Genomic DNA, 27,112 nt, shown 5'->3' with positions numbered 1-27,112 from the left:
TAATTTTTCTTTTCCCACCATAATATCAGATGATGTGTTAAGCAGTTCTCGACATGATAGATGTAACCTAGAACTATAGAATAACATGAAACTATAGAATAACATAATGTTTTAGATTATTTCAGTAATTTATTTGATAAATATTCACTGAGTGTTAGGAACTGTGTTGTACAGAGCAACATTGCTTCTCAGAAAGATTGTACCTATATAAACTTAAATTGTCAATCTAAGAATGTCCTCATTTCTGTCAATCTTGAATATTAGTACTTAAAAATATTTTGGGGATAATTTAAGAGTCAAAAATTGGGATCTCATGCCCAAATGGTGTGACTCAGTGGTTGAACGTTTGATTCCTAGTCAGGGCACATGCCAGGGTTTGGTGCTCAATCCCCAGTAGGGGGCATGCAGGAGGCAGCTGATTAATAATTCTCTGTTATCATTGATGTTTCTATCTCTCTCCCTCTCCCTTTCTCTTTCTGAAATTAAAAAAAGGGATCTTAAAGTAATAGAAATTTATATAACTTCTGGTGAAGTTAACTTTATATAAATATTTCATATTTATTAGCCATTTGTGTATAATCTGTGAATTACATATTTAGGACATCTGTACATTTTTCTGTTTGTATCTTATTTTTTAAATATTTCTGAAGGATTCGTTATTGATGTTTCTCTCTCCCATCAGTGTTTCTCTCTCTCTCTCTCGCTCCCCCCCCCCCCCGCCCTCTCTAAAGTCAGTGAAAACATATCTTTGGGTGAGGATTAAAAAAGATAAAAAAGATTATTTTTTAGGCAAAAATTATGGCTCCTAGCTTTTTCTTTTGAAAGTTCTCAGGTGCTTATGAAAGTTTGATTTCTGATCCATAGGCATATGTGTAAAATAGAAAATGAATTAGAAAGAAAAGATGTACAATACTGTCTAAAGTGATTATGCATTTTCTTTTAGGTTGGGAAATGAAGAACAACAGCCTGAGGTTCCAATTCTTTATCATGATGTTACATCCCTTTTGCTTATCCAGATTTTAATGATGCCACAACCCTTACGCAAAGGTATGTCTTTATAATTCAGATTCTTAGATTACATAGTATATATAATGAATATTCTACTAATTGTAGCAACAAATGTAGCATTCATCTGATGGGATTATTTAGAGGTAAATAACATTGTTTTTTCTATTTTTAGTAAATAGTAATCATATATATAAAGAAAATGACAATGAAACAAAATTGTTTTTTCCCTTATAGGTCTATTTTTTTTTAGCTTTTTAGTCCATAATGAGGTAAAGACATGGGAAATCACTCTGAAAACCTGTTTTAAAAAAATTAAAGTGATAATACAAAAACGTGAAAAATAAAGCAAACTCTCAGCCTTAATGGCTCCACCCTATTTACATGCATATACTAATACATTTTAATATAGTAATATCATAGATTTATTCAAATGTGATGACCCATCATTTTTAATTAGTGTTAATGTCATAATATTGATATTAATATTATACTACAAACATTTTAATTGCTCCAGTTTTTATTTGAAAACATTTAAACTATTCTGTCAAGTAATTAACTATTCTCCTTTGGTGGGAAACAGGTTTCTGCTTTTTTTCTGTTTGTTTTTGTGCTATTTAAGTTACACTAGAAAAAACATCTGTGGGGTCTAGAACAAATATTCCAAAATTTTATAAGGAACCACAAAAGACCCTCAGTATTCTCAGCAATCTTGAGAAAGAAGAACAAAATTGGAGGTATCATACTACCTTATATTAAATTATACTACAAGGCTATTGTAATCAAAACAGCCTGTTACTGGCATAACAACAGGCATATAAGTCAGTGGAATAGAACAGAAAGCCCAGAAGTAAATCAATGGTCAATTAATATTTGACAAAGGAGGTAAGAACATACAATGAAGTAAAAACAGTTTCTTTATTAAATGGTAAAATTGGACAGATACATGCAAAAAAAATGCAACTAGACCACCAACTTATACCATACATAAGAAATAAACTCAAAATGGACAAAAGAGTTAAATGTAAAGTCGGAAAACCATAAAAATCCTAGAAGAAAACATAAGGCAGTAAACTCTCAGACTCTCTCATAGCAATCTTTGTGTTAATATATCTCTTCAGGCAAGGGAAACAAAGGAAAAAATAAACAAATGGGACGACATAAAACTAAAAAACTTTCGTATAACAAAAGAAAACATTAACAAAATGAAAAGGCAGCCCACTACATATTTTCCAATAATAAATATGCTAAGGGATTAATTTCCAAATATATAAAGAATTTTATAAGTCAATACCAAGAAGCATAACAAACCCATTAAAAAATGGGCAAAGGATTTGAATAGACACTTCTCTAAAGAGGACATTCAGATGGCCAATAGACATATGAAAAGATGTTCATTGTCACTAATCATCAGAGAAATGCAAATTAAAACCAAAATGAGATACCACCTCACAGCTGTCATGATTATCATCAGTAAATCAACAACCAGTACTGGCAAGGATGTGAAGGAAAGAGAGGCCTATACACTGTTGGTGGGAATGCAGACTAGTGTAGCCACAGTGGAAAACTGTGTGGCGTTTCTTCAAAAAATTAAAAATGGAACCTACCTTTTGCCCAGTAATCCCACTTTTGGGAATATATCTGAAGAAACCTGAATCACTAATTCAAAAGAATATATGTACCCCTATATTCATGGCAGCATCCTATCTAATAATAGACAAACATGGTAATTAACCATACCTCCGACATGCTTCCCATTGGCTAATCAGGGTGATATGCAAATTAACTGCCAACCAAGATGGCAGCCGGCAGCCAGGCACCTGAAGCGAACAGGAGGCTTGCTTGCTCCAGTGAAGGAGGAAGCCAAGGTTCCCCGCCTGCCGCTGCTGGGCTCTGAGCTAGCACTCTAAGAAACAATGTTGCAATTATAGAAGCTAAACAAACCCCATGCTTTCAGCCAGCTGGCCGAGCTGGAGTTGCAACAGTGTTTCAATTATAGAAGCCAAACAAACCCAGATACCTGTTTTCAGCAGCAGAGGCCTCAGAGCTGGAGCTGAGCCTCAGAGCTAAAGCTGGCTCTCAGTTCCAGTGACAGCCATAGAAGGTAAATAAATCCCAGAATAAAAAGAAAAAAAGGAGAGGTTGGGAGCTTCAGTCACCCGCCAGCCTGAAAACGGCCCTCAGCCCCTCACCCAGACTGGCCAGGCACCCCAGTGGGGACCCCCACCCTGAAGGGGGTGTGACCAGCTGCAAACAGCCATCATTCCCTCATCCAGGCTGGCCAGGCACCCAAGCGGGACCCCCACCCTGATCCAGGACACCCTTCAGGGCAAACCAGCCGGCCCCCACCCGTGCCCCAGGCCTCTATCCTATATAGTAAAAGGGTAATATGCCACCCATCACCGGGATCAGCGGAGCCGTGAGGCCTCCCAGCACTGGGATCAGCGGAGCCATGAGGCCTCCTGGCACCGGGATCATCGGAACCTCCCAGCACAGGGATCAGCAGAGCAGCGAGGCCTCCTAGTACCAGGATCAACAGAGCAGCGAGGCCTCACTGCCCCTGTGTCAAGCGGAGCTGCGAGGCCTCCCAGCACCAGGATCAGCAGAGCAGCGAGGCCTCCTAGCACCAGGATCAACGGAGCAGCGAGGCCTCACTGCCCCGGTGTCAAGCGGAGCCGCGAGGCCTCGCAGCACTGGGGTCAGTGGAGCCGCGAGGCCTCCTGGCCCCTGGAGCAGTGTGACAGGGGGCAGCGCCCAAACCCCCTGATCGCCCTGCGGCTCTGTGTGTGACAGGGGTCGGGGCCACAACCTCCCTATCTGCCCTGCTCTGTTCGTAACAGGGGAAGGCGCCCCAACCACCTGATCAGCCCTGCTCTGTGCCTGATAGGGGGGAGCTCCCCAACCCCCTGATCGGCCCTGCTCTGTGTGTGACAGGGTGCGGCGCCCCAACCCCCCCATGGGCCCTGCTCTATGTGTGACGGGGTGGAGCCACAACCTCCCCATCGGCCCTGCCCTGAGTGTGACAGGGGGGAGTGCCCCAACCCCCTGACCGGCCCTGCTCTGTGGGTGACAGGGGGCGGTGCCCCAACCTCCCCATGGGCCCTGCTCTATGTGTGATGGGGTGGAGCCACAACCTCCCCATCGGCCCTGCCCTGAGTGTGACGGGGGAGTGCCCCAACCCCCTGATCGGCCCTGCTCTGTGGGTGACAGGGGGCGGCGCCCCAACCCCCTGATCTGCCCTGCTCTGTGTGTGACGGGGTGGTGCCCCAACTCCCCAATCGGCCCTACTCTGTGCGTGGCAGGGGGGAGCTCCCCAACCCCCTGATCGGCCCTGTTCTGTGGGTGACGGGAGAGCTCCGCAACCCCCTCATTGGCCCTGCTCTGTGCATGACAGGGGGTGGCGCCCCAACTCCCCAATCGGCCCTGCTCTGAGCCCGACCAGGGGCTGCACCTAGGGATTGGGCCTGCCCTCTATCACCCGGGAGCGGGCCTAAGCCAGCAGGTCGTTATCTCCCGAGGGGTCCCAGACTGTGAGAGGTCACAAGTGGGGCTGAGGGACACCCCCCACCCCCGCCAGTGCATAAATTTTTGTGCACCGGGCCTCTAGTTATTTATAATAGCCAAGATTTGGAAATAGCCCAAGTACCCAGCAGTAGATGAGTGGATAAAAAAGCTGTGGTACATTTACACAATGGAATACTACTTGGCCAAAAGAAAGAAGAAAATCTTACCTTTTGCTACAGCATGGAGAGACCTGAAAATTATTATGCTAAGTGAAATAGGCCAGTCAGAGAAAGATAAATACCATATGAGCTCATTTATATGTGGAATCTAAAAATGATTTAACAAATAAAATAGAAACAGAGGCATAGATACATAGAACAGACTGATAGCTTTCAGAGGAGAGGGGGTTGGGGGGCTGGGTGAGAAAAAGTTATAGGATTAGGCAAAAAAAAATATATCCTATAATAAAAGTGTAATATGCTAATTAGATTGGATGTCCTTCCAGACAACCTTTTGAATGAAGCCAGGGCTGTGAGGGAAGCCCGGGTCCCGGATTCCGAGTTCTGGGTGCCAGAGGCCAGAGGGAAGCCCGGGTCCCAGGTGTCAGAGGGAAGCAGGTGCCAGCAGCCGGGGGAAGGAAGGCCTACTCTTGCATGAATTTCGTGCATTGGGCCTTTAGTGTGTATGTGTGTGTATGACACATAGATATGGACAATGGTATGATGATAACCAGAGGGAAAGGGGGGTGGGGCAAGGTGGAAGTGGCAAAGGTGGGATAAATGAGGAAAGAAGGAGACTTGACTTTGGGTAGTGTGTGCACAATGCAGTATGCAGATGATGTTTTGTTGAGTTGTACACTTGAAACCTGTATGGTTTAATTAAACAATGTTACTTTTGTAACATTCAATTGAAAGAGAGAGAGAGAGAGAGAGAGAGAGAGAGAGAGAGAGAGAGAGAGAGAGAGAGAGAAGAAAGAAAGGAAGAAAGAAAGGAAGAAAGAAAAGAAAGAAAGAAGAAAGAAAGAAAGAAAGGAAGGAAGGAAGGAAGGAAGGAAGGAAGGAAGGAAGGAAGGAAGGAAGGAAGGAAAGAAAAGAAAGAGAAAGGAAGGAAAGGAAGGAAGGAAGGAAGGAAGGAAGGAAGGAAGGAAGGAAGGAAGGAAGGAAGGAAGGAGAAAGAAGAAAAGAAAGGTTTTTATACATCTGTGGATGTATAAAAGCCTTGTTACTGGAGAAGATATTATTTGTGTGTACTTCAATTTGACCTTTGAAAAATATGTATTTTAAATAAATTTATTAAAATTGATTTTAGGGAGAGAAGAAGGGAGAGGGAGAGAGAGAGAGAGAGAGAGAGAGAGAGAGAAACATTGATGAGAGCGAACCATTGAACGGCTGCTTTCTGCACAAAATCCTGGCATGTGCCCGGACCAGGAATGGAGCCAGCGACCTCTCGGTGCATGGGATGACAATCAACTGAGTCACACCAGCTAGGGCTTTTAAAAAAATATTTTTATTGATTTTTAGAGAGAGAGAGGAAGGGAAAGGGAGAAAGAGAAACATTGATGTGAGAGCAGAACATCTATTGGCTTTCTCTTGCATGCCCCTTACTGGGGATCGAGCCCACATCCCCAGGCTTGTGACCTGATGGGGAATCGAATCAGCAACTCTTTGGTGCATGGTATGATGCCCACCAACTGAACAGCATAAGATAATAGAAGGAACACTGAATCTGATTGATGTGTGTGGATTCAAGTTCAGAATCCACACACATCATGTGCTTTTTAGCTTTGTTACCACTGGCACATCCTTTTGAAGCTTAGTTGTCCAATTGAGACTTCTGAGGATTGAATGAGACATTTGAGGCAATTTTCTGTTATTAGGTATTTATAAGTATTAATTATGATTATTAAGCTACCATTTATTAAGTACCTAATATGTACCAAGCATCTTGCATTATTGTTACTCTTGTTTTTGCATTGTTATGGTTTTCATTGAATTTTAAAACTCAGAGTACCTAAAATATTGGGATCTCTTTTTTTATTTTTTTATTTTAGAAGCTCTATATTGTATTGTTTTATATTATGTTATTATTTACAAGATCTATATCATATTAGAAGTAGACGAAGTACTGGTTTTAAGCACTCAGACTACCAGACATTGTTAAGTACATGATATCTAGTAGGGGATTTGCCAAGGTTAAACAGCTATTCTGAGGTTGAGTGGCATTAGCACTCTGGTATTCTAAAACATAGCACACCTCCCACTATGCTAAATGCCTCTCATTTACATATTCAGTGGATGAATAAGGGAACTTTGATTTCATAATTTCAGATCTGTTGAGTAGAAAATATATCACCACATTGTAATATCATTTTATTAACTACTTAAATGTTGAACAAAAATCAATTACACATGCAAAGAAAGGCATATGTTTGTGAAATTATCCTATATAATAAAAGCCTAATATGCTAAATGTCTGGTCGTCTGGGTGTCCAGTCAAAGCGTAATATGCTAATGATATCTAAGGCCGCTCAACTGCTCACTATGATGTGCACTGACCACCAGGGGGCAGACAGTCGGCTGGTCGACCAGTTGCTATGATGTGCACTGAACACCAGGGGGCACATGCTCTGACCAGTAGATTAGCTTGCTGCTGGGGTCCAGCTGATCAGGACTGAGCGAGATGGGCCAGACACGCCCTGGAGCCCTCACCAGCCCCGATTGTGCACCGGTGGGGGCCCTTGGCCTGGCCTGTGCCCTCTCGCAATCCGGGCTCAGGGACCCCCCCCCCCCCCATTGAGTGCATGAATTTTGTGCACTGGGCCTCTAGTCTTGAGTATAAACTGTCTAGGTTTCAAAGAAATAACAATCTTCTCTTTCTCTTGTAGACCACTTCACCTGCATTGTGAAGGTGCTTTTTGCCCTACTGTACACACAAGCTCTTGTGGCACTTTCAGTCAAATGCAATGAGGAAGATAGGTCAGCCTGGAAACATACAGGAGCTCTCAAAAAGGTTAGTGTCTTATTCGAATTTGTCATTTAGTAGTTCGGTAAACTCATTTAAGTTGGAGGTGTGAATGAATGAGATTAGATGTTTTAAATACAAAATGAGTTATTAACAAAGTATTTTAAATGGAAATGTAACACCTTCAGGCTAAAAAAGTTGAAAATGTTTTCCTTGTACAATGAGGTCTTTTGCATCTGTTTCTAAACCTTGGCCTTTATCTCTTTATATTTGGGCAGTTTTGTTTTGCTTTTGCTATAAGCCTTGAACTTACAGAAGTTACAAAAATTTTGCTAACACAGTGAGGAAGTAGCACAACGTTTGCAGACTTACTTATTTTACTATATGTCATCTTTCCTTCTTCTTATTTCTATCCCCAGTCACAATCCAAAGATGGTTTTTAACTTATCATTTCTAAACTTAAAAATCCCAAGGTGAAAGGTGTATTGGAAATGTATTGCATGTAAATACTACTGTTCTGTTGGAGGCAACTCGATTACTGTACTTATTAGTTTGAGGCTTTTTTTCTTTTTCTATTGGGATTGTAAGTTTGCCTCTCAGATACTTTATATGCTTAAAAATAAAATATACTAAACCTAAAAAATAATCCTAACCTTTTCTTAATTATACCTCTTTAAGTACTGCTTTTTTCCCCTCATGTTGGAATATATATAAGTTCTTAGCAAATTTAAAGGAGATCTCTTTAGTTAAAATTATGTAAAAAATTTAGAACAATTGTGCACATTTAGTTAAATGTATTTAATTAAAGTATTCAGTGGCTTGAGAACAGATGGGATACTATAGAATCAAAGTACTCTGTGACTGAGTGGTTTGGCTTACAGAATGTTTAAAATAAGAAAGTTACTTCAATATTTATTTGGGAAAAGTAGTAGAAAAGAATAGGTGTCGTATAAATTAAACCTTTGTTAGGCTTATAAACTCTTAAAGAGGTTTTATACCTCATTGAAAAGTTTCTGTTAAAATCATATCTATTTGCCCCGGCTGGTGCTAAGTGGTTACAGCAGTGGTTGGCAAACCGTGGCTCGCGAGCCACATGCGGCTCTTTGGCCCCTCGAGTGTGGCTCTTCCACAAAATACCACATGTGGGCGCACACATACAGTGCGATTGAAACTTCGTGGCCCATGCGCAGAAGTCAGTTTTCGGCCTGGGTGAGTCTATTTTGAAGAAGTGGCGTTAGAAGAAGTGGAGGGTTTCGGTTGGTAGGGCCGCGGGATACGCAGCGCGGGGGAGGTACCCTGTTTTGAGGTATGTTTGTTCGTTGAGGTCGACCCCTTCCAACTCTCCCATCCACACTCGTCTATCTGAAACAAGTATACTAGATGATTGTGGATGGGGGAGTTGGAAGGGGTCGACCTCAGCGAACGTACCTCAATCAAATTGAGGATGTTTTTAGCAAAGGCCAGCTTAGGAGTACCCTTATTAAGTTAATAACAATGTACCTACCTATATGGTTTAAGTTTAAAAAATTTGGCTCTCAAAAGAAATTTCAATCGTTGTACTGTTGATATTTGGCTCTGTTGACTAATGAGTTTGCTGACCACTGGGTTAGAGCATTGGCCTATGGGCTGAAGGGTTGTGGATTCAATTCCCAGCCAAGAGCACGTACCTTGGTTGCAGACTTGATCCCCGTCTTGGGTTGGGGCTTGAGCGGGAGGCAACCAGTTGCTGTGTCTCTCTTACTTCTCTCTCTCCCCCCCCCCCCCCCCACCCCATTCTCGCTAAAAAAAATCAATGGAAAAATTATCCTCAGGTGAGGATTAATGTAATTATATCAAAGGGGAGAGAAGACTAATTATAAACACATGAAATATACTCAACCTAACTTTCACTTTTATCACCAATTTACTCTCAAATCATGATTATACGTACAAAAAATTTGTATAGTATCATCACAAAGTTCATTAGGTCTTAATTAGGGATATGGGTGGTTGGCCATTGAACCTAAGTACTAGGCCAAGCTTCTACCACTAAATAGAGATACATATTACTTTTTCAGTCAAGACATAAAAACTCCATGAACCTCAATTTTCTGAAAGGTAAATGAGAATTTGGAATATATGATTTATAATGGTGCCTCTCTTTATAAAAATCTATTATTCCAAGTTCTCAAAATGGATTTTTGTCTTTTCTTGCAATGATTTTTTCTCCTTGTTCTTAGTTGATTCTTAGATAATTTTTATTCTGCAATTATCTTTCTTTTTTTCTAAATATCCTTTCAGTTTTCTGAACACACTCAAATCTGATATTTGTATTGTTAGTATTCAAATCAAGTATATTAGGTTTTTATGCTATGTCATTGTTTATGTTTTCTTAGTAAACTGTCTAATAATGAAAAGTTGTATATTTAAAACATTTCCTGATATTATTTGGGTCTAAATCTATTAATCTAACTGCAAAAATGAGACCTTAATGACAGAACATTAGACAGTTGTAAATCTATAATGGGAGGAACATGAGCTAATTTAGGTAACTTCTATTAATTTTCTTTCTTGACTTGATAATCATTAGCTACTTAATAATACTTAGTAAAACCTTTAACATGAGTTAGATTCTTATCAGACGTAGATTAGAAGTTTATACCCACAAAAATGGCTTTAGTGAATGAAAGCAAAAATTATAATTATTCTGTAGATTGTTTTGCTGTTATTAGCTTTTTCTGCAGTTGATTTAAACATTTAGATATGTAACATATCCTATATAATAAAAGCCTAATATACTAAGTGTCTGGTTGTATGGTTGTCCATTCAGCCAATCAAAGCATAATATGCTAATGACATGCTAAAGCCGCTCATCCACTTGCTGTGATGTGCACTGACCACCAGGGGGCAGAGAGTCGACCGGTGGACCAGTCACTATGATGTGCACTGACCACCAGGGGGGCAGACACTCCGACTGGTAGGTGAGCTTGCTGCTGGGGTCCGGCTGATTGGGACTGAGCGAGATGTGCCGACACGCCCTAGAGCCCTCCTGCGGTACCTCCCCAGCCCCGATTGTGCACCAGTTGGGTCCCTTGGACTGGCCTGCACCCTCTCACAATCCAGGACCCCTTGGGGGATGTTGGAGAGCCAGTTTTGGCTCGATCCCACTCAATGCAGGAGCTTCCCCCTGGTGGTCATTGTGCTCCCACAGGGGGAGCGCCGCTTAGCCAGAAGCTGGGCTCATGGCTGGCAAGTGCAGTGGTGGTGGCGGGAGCCTCTCCTGCTTCTGAGGCAGTGCTATGGATGTCTAGCTGATGGCTTAGGCCCACTCCTCATAGGACTGCGAGAGGGAGCAGGGCAGGCTGAGGGACTCCTCCGAGTGCACGAATTTTGTGCACTGGGCCTCTAGTAAATAATAGCAACAGCTATATAAGTAATGAAATGTATCATTGTGTATCATTCATTCCTTTTTTTTTTTTTCATTTCCTTCTTCCTTTACTTCTTTTCTTCTCATCCCTTTTCTTCTTTTCTTTCTTCATTGAGCCTCGTTTATTCCAACCCACCATATAATTCTTTATCCTCAGGTATAATACCAGTGAAAACAGATTTTTGCCAGATTGAATCTACCCTAGAGCAATAAAAATATGTATTTTTCAAAAGAATATTATAGAGATAATTTGATAAGGAAGTTCAGTTGTGTTGGAAAAATGGTTATTACAGTTAGCATATTTTTTTTCTTCTTTGGAATATCTGTTAAAAGAGACTTTATACCAGGATTTCTTTGCTCCCCACTCATCACCATTTATTCCCCCCGCCCCACCCCATGTCCTCTTCTACCTCTACCCCTTTTCCTTCCCCCTGAAGTTATCACACTATTATCCATGTCCATGAGTTCTTTTTCTTTTTTTTGTCAGTCTTTCCACCCGGCCCCCCAACATCCTTCCACACACACCAGAGCTGTCTGCCTGCTCTCTATGATTTTGTCTCTATTTTGCTTGTCAGTTCAGTTTGTTCCACATATGAATTAAATTCCACATATGAATGAAATGACATGTTACTTGTCTTTCTCTGACTGGTCTGACCTACTTTACTTAGTATAATGTTCTCTAGGTCCATCCATGCTGTCACAAAACATAAAATTTTCTTCCTTTTACAGCTGAGTAGTACTTCATTGTGTAAATTATAGGTTTTGAGGAACTGAAGTTTACATACTTGAAAAATAAGCTATATATATAAAAAGCTAATATGCTAAGTATCCTACCATCTGGGTAATGATGTCACGTAGCAATGCCGGCTTTTTCTCCCTAGCGACTAGCCTCCTTTCAGTTTCTTCTGCCCAGGAACATGACTTGCTTTATAGCCAGGTGGAAACTTTAACCAAACTTTCACACTTTAACCAAATGTCTGTGAAGCATTCTCCTGTGCCTCATCTCATTTGATCCTCATAGAAGTCCTAGAGTAGGTAGATGGGAGACTTGGTGGAATCCTATTTTCTTTTCATTAGCTGGAAAACAGAGACTTAGAAACTTGACCTGACTGAAAAGAAGTAAGAAATGGTGGACCTTGAAAATGACTTCAGGTTTTCTCACTGTGCAAAATATAGTCGACACTGCTGCAGTTAAATATATTACCCTTGGTTCTCCCTGCATGATCTACAATAATAATCTGCTTCATGTTGATATTTACTGATGTGTTGCTGACAATTACCTGAAAGAGAAGTTGGGGTGCTTCACTGGGCTGGAAAAGGTTTAGCTACATCAGAAAGCAGGTCTAATTAAGCAAGTTTAGTCTATATCTATAAAAGGCTAAGTTGACTCACACATACATGATACATATAAAGCTCTTGCTGGCGCCAATCACATGTGTATGTTACCATTTGTCATTGTCGATTGTGAATTTGGTTAATACGTCTATTATAGAGAAAGGGTGAATAGTGATATTAAACTATTTATTTTAATTAATTTCCTTTCAGTGTGAATGAATTCGTGTACCAGGCCTCTAATGTAATCATAATTATGCTGTACTCTTTAAAAAGTGTTCTTTTCAATGTTAACTTTTTGTAAATTCAGTGACTGAGATAACTAATATTTTAATTTTTCCTAGAATACGTGTGATGCAGAAAAGTCTTATAAAGTGCTGTTGAGCTTTGTGATAAGTGAACTATCTAAAGGAAAGTTATACCATGAAGAAGGAGCTCAGGAGTGTGCAATGGTATGTTTTCTCTAAGGTTAGATGTAGTGGTTATTTAGTTAAAAATTTAGGTTTTGTTGCCATTATGAATATAATTTTTAAAGCTATATCTATTATAGAATGAATTATTCAGGTTTTCTTTTTTTAACTTTAGGTTAGCCCTATTGCTTGGTCTTCTGAATCCATGGAAAAATATTTGCAGGACTTCTGCTTACCTTTCCTCAGAATCACCAGCCTTCTTCAGCATCACCTTTTTGGGGAAGATTTACCTAGCTGCCAGGTATAATTTGGGATAGAGATTAGGGTGCATTGTTTTAGTCTAACTAAAAGGAATAAATATTTAGAATACTTATTGTTATTATATTTTGTATTTGTTAGCATCCACTCATTTTTATGGTAATGTTACTAATATTTGATATTTAAGTAGTTTTGGATTAGATCAGTGATATTAAATGCCCAATACTTTAACAGGATCATAGTATTCATATTGATAATAGTTATCACCATCTCTATTGATACATTTATCACTAATTGCTTTTAATATCCTTTAAAAATTATGTTGGTCAGAAAGCTGGTTATCTGAAGATATGATGGTGTTTATGTAATTTTAGAACAACAAAACGTTCAATTTATAGTCACTTATATTAAAACTTGGATGAATGAGTTATCACTAGTTTAATATATTTCTTAGAATTGTTGGTCAATGTGAGTAGGCAAGAAAGTGACAGGAAAGGAAAGCAGAAGGTAAGTAAACCAAATTAGCTTTTAGGATTATGTTTTTGGCATTATCTGCCATTCATTTTCGGTGAATTTGATGTGGCCATTGCGGTATTTATCATATTTATGATCTTTGAAGCCTGAAGTATATCAGAATTAAGAAGTTGATTATTCCTTTTCTCCTATGTAATTGGCCATTGCATAGTTTGTGTTCTTTGGTTTTTATCAAGTGATTTGAGATTAAACTCTACATATTTGTCCCCAAAACTTTGTACTTAGGATTATAAGATATTGAACAAATTAAAAATATTCAAAAATTCTTCACATCACTGTATTGCACCAGTAATCTAGGAGAATCTCCTTAAACAAAAAGTAGGGATTAAGATGTGGGGTTTTTCTTTTTTAACAGCAATCCAGGCACTGGAAAGCCAAAGTGACTTCAAAAATACGAATATTTCCATACATCAGGGTTGTCTGAGACTGATTTTGTAGTTACTAGAAGAGTGGATAGAGTGAGAGACCTGTGGAGTCTTGGTCTTGTTAAATCAAGTAACTCACTTGAAGACTACAGCTTTAATCAAAATACCTTTAACTTCAGAAGTTATCCCTAGCACTAATGGTAGTGAGCATGGGCACGAGGAAGGGGTTGCCCAACCAGGACATTTACCTACATCTGTTCCTTCTCTTTCTAATTGTGGTCTATTACCAGCTGCCTACATTACTCTCTACTCACTCCTTAACCCCACAAAATCTATTTTTTCCCCCTGCCAATACTATCCTGCAGCCTCAAATGTTACTAAGGACCATCTGATCACAGAACAATTTGATATGCCTCATCACACCTTCCTTTAATCTCTCCCCTCCTGAGTCCCATGATACTGCAGCAGGAGTTTTCAAACATACTTTAGCAGTAGAACCTTTCTTTCAAATGAGATCTTGAAAAAAAGACTTAAAATAGTAAGACTTGAAATCATACAGTATAAGTTCTCAAAATTTGTTCTTTTTCAAGGTATGTTTTGGCTATTCATTGTATTTCCACAAAATTTTTAAATCGGCCTGAAATTCCTATCAAAAAACAAAGCCTATTTAGTTTTTTGGGGGGATGGGGAAGGTTTTCATTGACTCTAAATATTAATTTAGAACTCTCATCTTAACTGGAAGAACTGACGCTGTAACATTATAATGTTATCATCTTAACATTGAGAACTCCAGTAATGGACCTATTTATATTTCCTCCTGATTTGAATTAATTAAGCTTCTCAGATCTGTGGGTTTGTTGTTTTCATAAAAAAATTTAAAAAATATATATTGAGAAAGGATTTGTATCCAGAATATATCAGGAACTTTTATAACTCAACAATAAGAAAACAAAAAACATACGGTGGTCAAAAAATTTGAACAAGCACTTCTTATAAGAATATATATGAATGACCAATATGTACATGACAAAGTGTTCAACATCATTGTTGATTAGAGGAGTATAAATTAATGTTACAAGTGTTGGTAAGGAGTTGGGTAGAGTTCCATGAAACTCCTATTCATTGCTGGTGGGAATGCAAAGTGGTATAGTCAAATTCTGGCAGTTTTCTTTAAAATATTAAGCATGCACTTAACTGTATAACACAATGATTCTATACTTAGTTATCTACCAAAAGATATGAAAGCGTATGTCCACATAAATACTTGTAATTGAATGTTCATAGCAGCCTAATTTATAGTAGTCAAAAACTGGAAATAACCCAGAAGTCCTTCAACAAGTGAACGTGTGAACAAAATGTGGTATGCTCATATAGTGGAATGCTACTCAGTAATAAGAAGGAATGGACTACTGATACACACTATAACATGAATGAATCTCAAAATATTATGCTAGGTGAAAGAGGCCAGGCACAAAAGAATACATAATGGTTTCATTTATATGAAATGTAAAATCCCAAACTATAATGGCAGAAAGCATATCAGTGGTTGCTTGGGCAGGAGAAGGGGCTGGAATTAATTGCATAGGGGTAAAAGGAATATTTTGGGGGAGTGGAATTGTTCTAAAATTTTATGGTAGCAGTAGTTTCATGATTATACTTTTACTAAAATTCATCAAGCTACACTTAAGGTTGGTCCATTTTATGGTTATGGAAGTTATACCTCAATAAAGTTGTTTTTAAAAATGCCCTCTTTGCATAGCTATATAAATGGGGGATTTGTGGCCTTATTTCTAGAGATTTAAAAATTAACATTTTTTAGCTTTCTTATCATTTTGCTTTTTTATCTTTGTACCATATTTCAAATTTTGTACTTAATCTAGATAATTAGTTCACTTTTGCAAAGAGATGCTGGTTGAATTTCTATTACGTGCCAAGCCCTGGGAAGACAGAGCTCCTACACCCAGGAACCGCTCCCACAGTCTTATAGGAAAGGCTAATTTATTTTTAAAGTAACTAATAGCAAATATCCAAAAGAGAAATGTTTACAAGGTGTGGAAGGATTAATTTTATCTGAATGGGCCTGGGTAATGTAAAGTCTCATTAATAGGGATGAGGGGAGGCTTCTCTGGGGAGCTCGGAGATTTGAAGGATGATAGGAATTGATCCAATGGACAGAAGAAAGTAGACACACTAGCCTCAGAAATGGTTTTTTCAGTTAAATAAAAAAAGATTAGGGAGTATACTTTGGTTTTCACAGGACTAACAAACTCCTTAAAAATAAACTTTCAAAATGGGAGTGCTTGGATGACTTATTTATCTGGTTCTGTTATTACTGAGTGGAGCTTCAGATCGCTGGACACTTGGATCTCGGAAGTTTTTTAAAACTCACTTCTTCTATTTTTATTTATTTATTAAAATGTTTTTGACAGACTTATTTATTTGTTTTTCGTAATCTTTACCAGAGAATATTTTTTCAGTTGATTTTTAAAGAGAGTGGAAGGGAGGGAGGCGGAGAGAGAGAAAGAGGAGAAAGAGAGAAACATCAGCTGGTTGCCTCCCACAGGCACAGGATCAAAACTGAGACCCTTTGGTGTAGGACAGTAATGGCGAACCTATGACACGCATGTCAGAGGTGACACGCGAACTCATTTTTTTGGTTGATTTTTCTTTGTTAAATGGCATTTAAATATATAAAATAAATATCAAAAATATAAGTCTTTGTTTTACTATGGTTGCAAATATCAAAAATTTCTATATGTGATATGGCACCAGAGTTAAGTTAGGGTTTTTCAAAATGCTGACACACCGAGCTCAAAAGGTTCGCCATCACTGGTGTAGGAGGTCAACACTTTAGCCATTGAGCAACACTGGCAAGGGCCTCCCTTCTTTTAAAACTGACTTTGTTTCACATGCAAATTATTTAGCATTGCCTCTTGTGTATTCCATGCTTTTACTCTTATTCTTCATCCACACTGACAAGCTATGTCTTTTTAACCAAAGTCACTTTGCTTTTGTCCTAAATTAACATTGACTTTCAGAGTAAATACGACTCTATAGACTGTACTCATCAGTTATGTGACAATACTATCCTGTATAATAAAACCTTCATATGCAAATTGACCAAACGGTGGCTATGATGTGCACTGACCACTAGGGGGCAGACAGTTAATGCAGGAGATGCCCCCTGGTGGTCAGTGTGCTCTCATAGGGAGCACAGAAGCTGGGCTCAGGCTGGTGAGTGCAGTGGTGATGGTGGGAGCCTCTCCTGCCTCTGCTGCAGGTGGGTGGTAAGGAGCGAGGGGTCCCGGACTGCAAGAGCTCCAGACTCTGAGAGGGATGTCTGAGTGCTGGCAGGTGGACATCCCTTGAGGGGTTCCAGACTGCAAGAGGGCACAGGCCAGGCTGAGGGACCCCCCCCCACCCCAGTGCATGAATTTCGTGCACAGGGCCTCTAGTTTAGAAAATAAATGTATAAAAGAAGCAGATGCTTTGGCACTTAGGAGTTAAATTTCAGAGAGAAATATTATAGGGATATTTGGATATAACAGCTAGGGACCTTTCTCTCATTTCTTTTACTCCCTGTACTTTAGTTAAGAAAGTTTTCTTACTATCCAAAAGTAATTGTTGAGAATGACACTTAAAATACCTATAATGGGAAATGTTCATGATGAAATATCTTGAGAATTTTCTATTTCATGTCTAAAAGGAAGAAGAAGAATTTTCAGTTCTTTCCAGCTGCCTGGGACTTCTGCCAACATTTTACCAAACAGAACATCCCTTCATCAGTGCCTCCTGTCTGGATTGGCCAGTTCCAGCATTTGATATTATAGCTCAGTGGTGTTCTGAGATAAATTCATTTACTGAAAGACATGCAGAACAAGGAAAGGTATGTAAAAGGAATAGTGCTCACTTGCCATAGAGGTCATGTGCTAATATTTAAGAGGCTAATGAAGAATTTGAAACTTATAGGTCATCTATTCTTGGAAACATTTATTAAACTAATTACATTGAGAAATGATTTACTTACATAATATTTGTTTTTGAATGTAAAAGCAGAAGTATTTCAATCAGTAAAGCTAAGGAATTACTATGTCACTTTTAGTTTGTTTTAGGTTGTCAGGTTTTTATTGATTCCTTAAATAATCATAGCATTAGACTTGGAAGATACAAAGGAATTTTAAGATAGATGAGGGGCTTGTAAGCTTATTGAAAAGAGAACTGTCAACAAAGAAATCAAAGATTTGGACTAGCAGGTCTAAAAGGTCACACCTTGAACTTTAAAATTTGCTGGCCCATTGCCGCCAGCTCAGCTGGAGAAAGGTTTGGTATTGGAGAGTGGGGGCAGCAGAGGGTGGTTGAATGCCATAGTTTGGTGCTCAGACATTTTCTATAGCTAGAACTACAGTATTTGATAAATGGCATAATATGAGGGAAGTAAGTGTTTTATGGGGTAATCTGGTGGCTTTTTAGCAGGTAAGTTAAGTAAGGAGAGAGGGAAGCCAGTGATGATTATTTAGGTGGTGAAGAAAATCTGTACTATTGTCCTAACAGTAGAAATTAGAATGTAACCAATGCAAGAGACATTTGAGAAAAATAGATAGGACTTGGTGAACATATATACATGACTTTAAGATCTTGAACTCAAATCATTAGAAGAATAGTAGTGAGTACACATAGTTCTGATAGGAACCTGCTCCTGCTTAAACACCATTGAAGATGCCCCATCAATGTACTCTTTGCAAAGCATTCAAGGATTTTCCCCATCTTGCCTACCTTTCTAACCTTATTCTGTACCACTCCCTTGCCCACAACCTTGCTCAAACCAAGAGTGTTTCTTAACTGTGCTGTATATCTTCAAACACCTGTGCTATTGCTTGTTGCTATTGCTTTTATCTAAAATAAACTTCCTACCCTTCCCCTGCTGAATTAATCCATCAAGGTTTTGTTACCTCTTCTGTAAAGCTTTGTCTGATAGTCCATATTCCTCTGAAGCCTTAACCCCCTCCCTCTGTTTTCCTGTATGATAGTACTGTTGTGCTGTATAACAGTACTTTTGCCATTGTCTCTCACAGTTGCCATATTTATCACTGTTTATTTATTGTGTCTGCTTTGTGGCTCCACAAAGCAAAAATTATTTGTATATCCTTGAATCCCTAGTTCCTATAAAGTGCCTGCTATAGACTAGTGACCTAATAAATATTTGTGGAACAATTAAATGGTGGTAGGATGTCATTGGCTGAAATAGAATTGATGAAAGGGAACCAAATTTCAGGGAAAATTAGAATTTTAATTTTAACATCAAAGGGAAAATAAAAAGATTAGTATTTCAGATGGAAGTGTCTGATTATACTTAATTTTTAAAACATTGAAGTGAATAATAAAGGCAAGATAAGCATAAATAATAAATGTCTATTTTACTCATTTCTATTTTTTTTGTCGAAGTCCTTGAAGAGATAATATATCATTTTATACCTTTTTAAAAAAAGGAATGGGAAATTCATGAAGTTAATTGAATCTTGTATGTTACATATAAAAATCTTTTTTCTGTCTAGTAGTTTCTTTATTCACAATTTGTAGCTAGAATCTGAAGTTCTATTTTGATGTCTGAAAACCTATGAGGCATGACTTGGAGTAAGAGGTGGGTGTAATTGTAGAACCAGGACAGGAGAAAAAGAGATGAGCATACTTAAAGTTTTTGTTTTCATATGAGCCATGGGTTAAGCAACAGAGAAAAATAACTTATTTGATAGTGTAAGAGCAGGCCTACATTTTAGATGAATAATATTGGTGTGGATATTGATGGAGAATAAGAATTTATTATTTAAAAATGTTTTATCTTTTTGTAAAATATAGTGGTAATTATTTGTTTTAGAGTCAGACATTTATTGATGAACTTATTCATGCAGAGTTTTTACTGGTTATTTGAATGCATCACCACCTGACCTGCACCCCTCCTCCTGTTCCTGCTTCACTCTGTTCTATTTCTAACCCTGGCTGGGACTCTAGGGCAACCAGATTTTCTTTGCCAGGAATTTTAAATTTGAATATAGGGACTTAGAAAGATAAACAGTGAATGAAGCTAAATAGTCCAATAACAGTACCCTTGAAAGATAGCCTGAGTTAGTGCTTCTAATGTGCATCACTTAAGATTCTTTAGTTCAAACAGTTTGGTTGCAAACCTGTGGTCTGTTTTCTCTGAAGTTCTACCCCTGGATGACTCTGCCTCAACCATTTTCCTTCCCTCCATGTGCACTCAAGATTCAGATTCCTGGGAGAGAGAACCTGGTTAGCCTAATTTGTATCATATGCACACCCCTGTGGTGGGTATATCTAGTGAGGGGGCAACCCTATCAGACTTGTTTATAGCAGGAAAAGAGGTTGTTTTTGTTCCAAAAGAACTTGTAATACCATTAATATAAGGATGCAGATAAAGATGTTGGACAAATGGAAAATAAAAAACACTGGTAGCCCATTACCTCCACATCTTACTTGCCCAGCACATAGACATCTTTCTTCTCATTCATAGAGTTTCACTTCTTTCTGTGTTCAAAATGAAGTAACCAACCACCTCTACAAACACTTTTCAAAATATGCAAACTGAAGTCACATCCAATAGTTGTATCATCAGCCTCCCGAGGGTCTGCCAGATGTACATTCCTTTTGTGATTTTGTTGTCCTTACACCCCAGTCATCTAGAAAATTTTAATTAGCACCTACTCACCCTGAATTCAATAGTAAGAGAAAGGGGAAAAGAATGAAAATTGTTGCAAAAATGTATGCCACAGAAAGCAAAAGTTACAACCAGTCATAAAGCTGTAGTTAATATATAGTCAAATATATGACTTTATTCTTTCACCTCCTTTGACTAGCATCTCAGCTGCTCTTGATAGCCACCAGTCAGGGTCAGTCCCTTCAAACAGTGTTGTGAGCCATTCCCTTTCTTCTCTTAGTGGTGTGGGTAACCTAGAATGATTAGATGAAATTTACTTTCTAAATCAGTGGAATCTGGTGGAGAATAGTACACAGCTTCCTTAGGAAAACAAATTAAAAACCGAATTCTTAGATGAAATCATGGAAGATGCCACAACCACCTTTAAACCCTGGTTTCCTAATCTGTGCATTTCCAGCTGTGAGAGAACAATCAATACTCCTGTATAGAAGAAGATTATTTTATTAGAGACCTTGTGGTGTGAGTTACTGGGTAGTTCACAGTCAAATCTTGCTAAGTATCAAGTTCAGTGAGGACAAACTGCCATTCCTTCCACTGATGGAAGAGTTCCGATATAATCAACCCATCATGGAATAGCAGTTTTTGGAATCCAGGGATGGGCACTGAGTACTGGCAAATAGCATATTGTAGGCCCATATATTGTCCTTACCCTTGCTTCCATGGTCACCTTATCCATGAACTTATTGATAAGTACAAGGTTAGCTATTTAGCCACTGCATTGAGTTAGATGGATTATGGCTGTAGATAATGTGAGATAATCACATAAGAGTTGCCTGCCATCTTTACAGTTTCTTAAGGTAATAGATTCATACTACATTTTATTTGTGTTAATGAAGTAGCATCTAGAAAAAAAATGAGTGCTGTTACTAATATTTTTATATCCCTGCAAACAATCAATAAAGTACATCCTGCAGGAAAATTGAACTAATTTGTCATTTTAAAAAAAAGTAAGCAAATTTATGAAGAGTTGTAGCCCCAGCACTTATGGATACAAAATATCTTAGCTTGAGGTATAAGAAGATTTTACATCTTCTAGGAAGGAGAACAATACTTTATAATTAGATCAAGGGTGGGGAACATCAGGCCTTTGGGCTGTATAAGGCCGGAGAAGTCATTTGGTCTGGCCCTGCCAGTGCATTAGGGGTGAGTTAATTAAATGTTTGACCAAATATAGCAGGCTAATTTTTAAGTTGATAGCTTGGTATGGCCCGAGAATGATGTTATAAATATCCAAATGGCCTTGACAGAAAAAAGGTACCCCCCCCCCCCCACACACACACTCTGGGTTATAAAGTATTGAAATAGAAATGAGTTAAAACTAAGACCTTCCCTAAAGAAAAAGCCAATGAATTATTTAGCTAAGGAAGGTCAAAACTTGGTTTTAAAAAATGTATAACTGTTTGAAAGCATATATAAAACAAGTATATCTAGATATATTTTTATGCATGTTTAGTTATATTTAATATTCTTTTAAAGTAATAACAAGTTTAAGTGTTTTATGGTGCTTAATCTAAACTTTGCATCATATTTTAAATAGAAACAACATTAAAAATAAAGAATGGTAATTTTCTAAATACAGTTTTGGTCACTTGTAAAATGGAAATGAGAAGAGTGTTAATAAAGAAAATAAGTCACATTTTTGGAGACAGATTTTCCATTTTTTAAAAATGCATTTAAAAAAATAAGTATTTTGTGTTAATGACTTAAATACATAGGACTAATGAATATTTTTGGATAATGTTTTAGGCCTTGCTTATCCAAGAGTCAAGATGGAAGTTACCACACCTACTACAGTTGCCTGAGAATTATAATACCATTTTTCAGTACTACCACAGAAAAACCTGCAGTGTCTGCACCAAGGTTCCTAAAGATCCTGCTGTTTGCCTTGTTTGTGGCACTTTTGTATGCCTGAAAGGACTTTGCTGCAAGCAACAAAGTTACTGTGAATGTGTATTGGTAAGCATTAGTAAATAATAGCAATTTTATGAAAACTCAAACTTTAATATCACATGGATATGTGCTATATAGATACATATATATGGTCAAGCCAGCTCTAAAAGTTTAGGTTTTGAGGGAAATAAACAATATATGTAAAGATTTTGTTCTTTTTTGTTCTTGTTTGTTTTTGTTCTTTTTAACCCAGTAAAAGGGTAAAGCAAAGCAAAACAAAACAGCTGAGTCTTTGAGTAAAACCTTTCATAAGTACAATTTTCTTCCTCTTCCTACTCCCACTATCCTTTACTGATACATACTTTTGAGTGTTGTGCAACGAAATCACAGCCATATATGCTAATGTAGGTGCTAATCTCTGAATTAGGTTTGTATTGGCTTTTTTTTTTGTGTGTGTCTGCTTATTCTTTTTAAATTTCTTTTTCTTTATTGATTAAGATACTACATATGTGTCCTTATTGCCCAATTGTCCCTCCACCCCGGCATTGGCTTTTAATCGCTTTTCTAGATAATCCTTACCTAAATTCCTCCTAATGTATTATTAATAAAATGTTAGAAGTGAGATTGTAAATTTAACTTAGATAAAATCTTATTAAAATTTTTAAAAATATGCCTGTTTTATTTAGAAGAAATTTACTTAAGGGATTTTTGATTTTCTTATGTAAAGTCTATTTGATTATGGAGTTATTGGATATATTTTTAATCTTTTAGCATTCTCAGAACTGCGGTGCTGGCACAGGGATTTTCCTCCTGGTCAATGCGTCTGTGATCATCATCATCCGAGGGCACCGCTTCTGCCTGTGGGGCTCAGTGTACCTGGACGCGCACGGAGAGGAAGACCGGGATCTTAGGTGAGAGTGCGTGGGTGTCACAGGGGTGTCACTGACATTTGGTCCGGTGAGAACAATGTGCCATTTCTAGCTTTGTAATAATAAAAGTTTTATATTAAGAAATTCTGACAGTCATTAATTTAGAGCTATTTCTAGTTTTTGAGATATTTTCCTCATCATCCTAAGAAAACATGAAATAAACCAAATTACTATGTGAAATTTTTGCCATGAAAATTCTATTTTTAAAAATCTTTATTGTATTTCATTACTTTTAATACCTTTTTCCTTTTTTTCCCCTAGGCGAGGCAAGCCTCTCTACATTTGTAAGGAAAGATACAAAGTTCTTGAACAACAGTGGATATCTCATACTTTTGATCACATCAATAAAAGATGGGGTCCACACTACAATGGGCTCTGACTCACCACCTCGGCACTGCATTATATTATCATTTTTATTAAGGATTTATCAACAATAAGCTTTAACTTAATTTGGGGGATTAACACTTCTGCTGAGGGGAAAAAAAGAAAACTTACGTTATGAAGCCTTTCCAAAATTAGGTGCTTGGTAATCACATTAATGGTATAATAATTTTTAAAAAGTATCTGGAGAACATAAGTTACAAGTTAAATCATTCTTTAGTGGTCATTTAAAAAAATCTACAATTAATAAGAAGCACAATTTGACAAAATTATTTAAAACTGATTCTCCCAGCAATGCATATCAATGATTCATTGATACTTAGAGTGGGTGTGATTTATTTAAAGTTTTACTGCTTCTTTATGTCTCTGTGTTAATTTGCATCTGCTAAACATAATGCATCTTTTCCCCTCACCATTCTTGTGTTGATTTGAGATTTTTGCTGTATGTAATTAGAAAAAAATGTAAAACATGATTTATGTGAAATATTGTATAGTAAAAGTTGGTTTAATAGTAGAACTTTAAAATGTTTTCTTATTGTGAGGAATCTGTTAAAGTTTAAGGCTTTGCTGAAAACTTAATTCATTCTCAGGAATTTCATAAATATTCTCCCCAGGTAAATAATTGAAATAATTGTAAAATAAGTAGATAGCTGCTGTTAATATAATACAGTACGTTTTGGGAGATACATGAGTGCTTGGGGGAGGGAGCCCTTAAAATCAAAATTTTCCATTTCAGTTGGTTGAATTACTGGAGGTAGTAACAAATAGATTTGACTATAAAATTAAGTTTTAAGAGCATACACATGGCAGATTTTGAATCTGCTCATGCCCATCTTTTATTACCAACCACACTTTTTTTTTAAATGACTGGATTGGAAATGCTCAGACTTCCCCACAAATGAAGCATAGTTTTGGAACTTTCCTTTCAACTCAAGAGGTTCATCTATATATTTGTGCAATGTAATCACTGCTATTTCTGCTTGGTTTCCTAAAAAGGGAGGGAAAGGCTCAGTGGTGAGGACCCTCATGAATGAACCTCACATCTGCATTCTTCTTAAGTGCTGTTGTGAAAAGCAATTTATGTTTGTAGCGTTTTTAAGTCAGAATGGGAATGATTGAGCTAAACTCTATTAGAAGAGAAGGAAGATTACAGAAAAGCATGTTATATATTGCTGCCGTTTTCTGTTTTTTTCAATTAATTAAGTTGATGATTATTTCATACTTAGTGCTATCAAACAATTCCAGATACTTTGGACTGAACATGGCTTGTTATATAAAATTACATTTTTACATATAAAAATAACCTAAAAAACATCTAGTGATAAAATATAAAAATAAAGTCAGATCTAGCTTCTAAAAATCATGAATGACATGATATTACAGAATATGCAAGTGGACATTAAATGATGGCCTTGGTTAAAGTAGAGAGAGCAGAACAGTACATACTCAAATGTGTTCAAAAAGTAAAAAATTACCTATAGCTCTACAATAAAATACATGGAAATAGCTTGCTATTTTTATATACATTTCCAAAATACTAAGATAACTTCCTGAAAGATTTGAATGATTCTGTTTAAATAGCTGTCCTTTCCAACTCATTGCTACTTTTTACAGTAATGTATCATAAGTTCAGTCTGTCATATTTTTTTTTGCATCAGTCATTATGAATACCAGACCATTTGTGTGGTTGAAAAGCAAAATGCTAATTTACATCTCTAGTAAATACTGTTTCAGGATTCATGAACTTGAATAATTCTACAGTTTGAAACTCTGATGCTATATATACATGGTATAATGTATTCAGACTTTGATTACTACATATTTAAAATGGAATGTTTTATGGTTGTGCATATGGATGTGAAGTGAAATATTTAGCCTTAACATTAAAATTTGGGTTTGATAGTGTTTATTTTGATATTGGTGAATTAGTCACCAATAAATTTTTTAAAAGCACTTGGTTGAAAATTGTACTTGAATTCATACATGCATGCTGCTAAACTAGAACTTTAATTTCCCCCCCATAATTTTTTTAAGTACCATTTATAAATCCACTTTTAAAAATAACAGATCCAAGTTAGAGTGCTGTGTGTATATTATTCAAAAAATGTACTGGTGTGATACCCTGTATGAATGATCATTTAAATACAGTACATTACTGTAGAAGCTAAATCAATCTTTATAATTAAGCAGAAATTATAAACCTAGGAATAATCAACATTGTAAGATATGTTAATAAAAACCTACTGTCATTTGGTTTGTGAAAGGTCCTTAAAATGTTTAATGTTTACATGTTTTTTCAAAGATATTGACAATAATGTATGTAAGTGAGCACGGCTCAAAAGATGAAAGCATAACATAGCTAATAATTGCTTTAAGGTGGAGTTTAAGTGTAAAGGGTTTGTTTTTTCTTTTTTCTTTTGAGAGCTAGTTCCTATTTCTGCTACCCTTGTGTTAAAATTAATGCAAAGCCTTTGCTAAGTGTATGTGTTTTGGAAAGGAGTGGGGAGAAGAAAATGGTTGTGCAGATCTGAGGAACACTGCATGGTCCTTGCTTTCTGAAAAGTCCCAGCTGGACTTTAGAAATCTGAAGTGATTCGTGATAATGGTCTTTTGAATGGTCTGTGGAGGTGTTTGAATTGACAGTCCTCATCCCTACCCCTCCATCCTGGAGCTCACCAGCCAGTCATCACCAGCCACTTAGGAATCCATTTATGTTTACAAACCTTTCTTTCTGCTTTATGTGTTTTGATACTTATTGATTTCTTTGACCTAGAAGAAATGCTGACAAAAGCACTGAAAGCTTGGGGAGAACAACAGCACGAGAGGAGAGGTGGCCCAGGAGTCTCTGCGTCTTCTCCAGGATTGTCATTGCTAATTCTCAAGTTCCCATTCTTGGCTCATATTTGAGGTCATGTTGACAACAACAAAAGAATGCAACATAGTTTTAACCACTAGAATCACCAAGACAAGATACATTTATTGTAGCTTGGGGTTATGCCTGACACTTGAGAATTAGTGGGAGAGCAGAAGACTTGTTACTGTCTCAGTTCCATTCACAGCACATAGTTCTTTCTTTTATCTCTGTGATCTGACTGGATCAAGCTCATCAGGGGTGAGTTGGAGTGGGCAGAAGGATGGCAACGTCATCACTTCTCGATTTGTGAACTTCAGGCTCCCTTGATAATGAGGCATATCAAGTATTGAAGAGCTGTACCATCTTAGTGTGCAGTAATCTAGCAGTGGAGAGGATGCCACTCCAGCTGATGCAACACAATGAAGAAGCATAGTGATACCGTGAGTGAGTTAATATGAAATATGACAGTACCAAGATTGATGTGGCAGAGCTCAAGAGCAGGCCAGAGAAGTAGGTTCAAGGGCACAGATAAATGCTTCAGCTTGAGAGGAAG

General features: G+C 37.7%; 1 protein-coding gene across 13 annotated transcripts in view; it reads left to right on the top strand.

Moving 5' to 3' along the window:
• Positions 1-25,968, top strand: part of UBR3 (ubiquitin protein ligase E3 component n-recognin 3) — a 179,641-nt gene extending 153,673 nt beyond the window's left edge. For all 13 annotated transcript variants that reach the window (XM_059704151.1, XM_059704152.1, XM_059704159.1 and 10 more), the window contains 8 exons: positions 944-1,047; positions 7,394-7,518; positions 12,553-12,660; positions 12,794-12,919; positions 17,482-17,661; positions 22,252-22,461; positions 23,167-23,306; positions 23,586-25,968. In XM_059704151.1, coding sequence (XP_059560134.1) covers positions 944-1,047; positions 7,394-7,518; positions 12,553-12,660; positions 12,794-12,919; positions 17,482-17,661; positions 22,252-22,461; positions 23,167-23,306; positions 23,586-23,703 — 1,111 coding nt within the window. In that variant the 3' untranslated portion in view covers positions 23,704-25,968. The remainder of the gene's footprint in view (positions 1-943; positions 1,048-7,393; positions 7,519-12,552; positions 12,661-12,793; positions 12,920-17,481; positions 17,662-22,251; positions 22,462-23,166; positions 23,307-23,585) is intronic.
• The last annotated feature ends 1,144 nt before the right edge of the window (positions 25,969-27,112 follow it).

The sequence above is a fragment of the Myotis daubentonii genome, chromosome 7 (assembly GCF_963259705.1).
Source record: "Myotis daubentonii chromosome 7, mMyoDau2.1, whole genome shotgun sequence".
Lineage (NCBI taxonomy): Eukaryota > Metazoa > Chordata > Mammalia > Chiroptera > Vespertilionidae > Myotis > Myotis daubentonii.
Note: the sequence above shows the minus strand (reverse complement) of the source record. Positions and strands in the feature narration are given on the sequence as shown.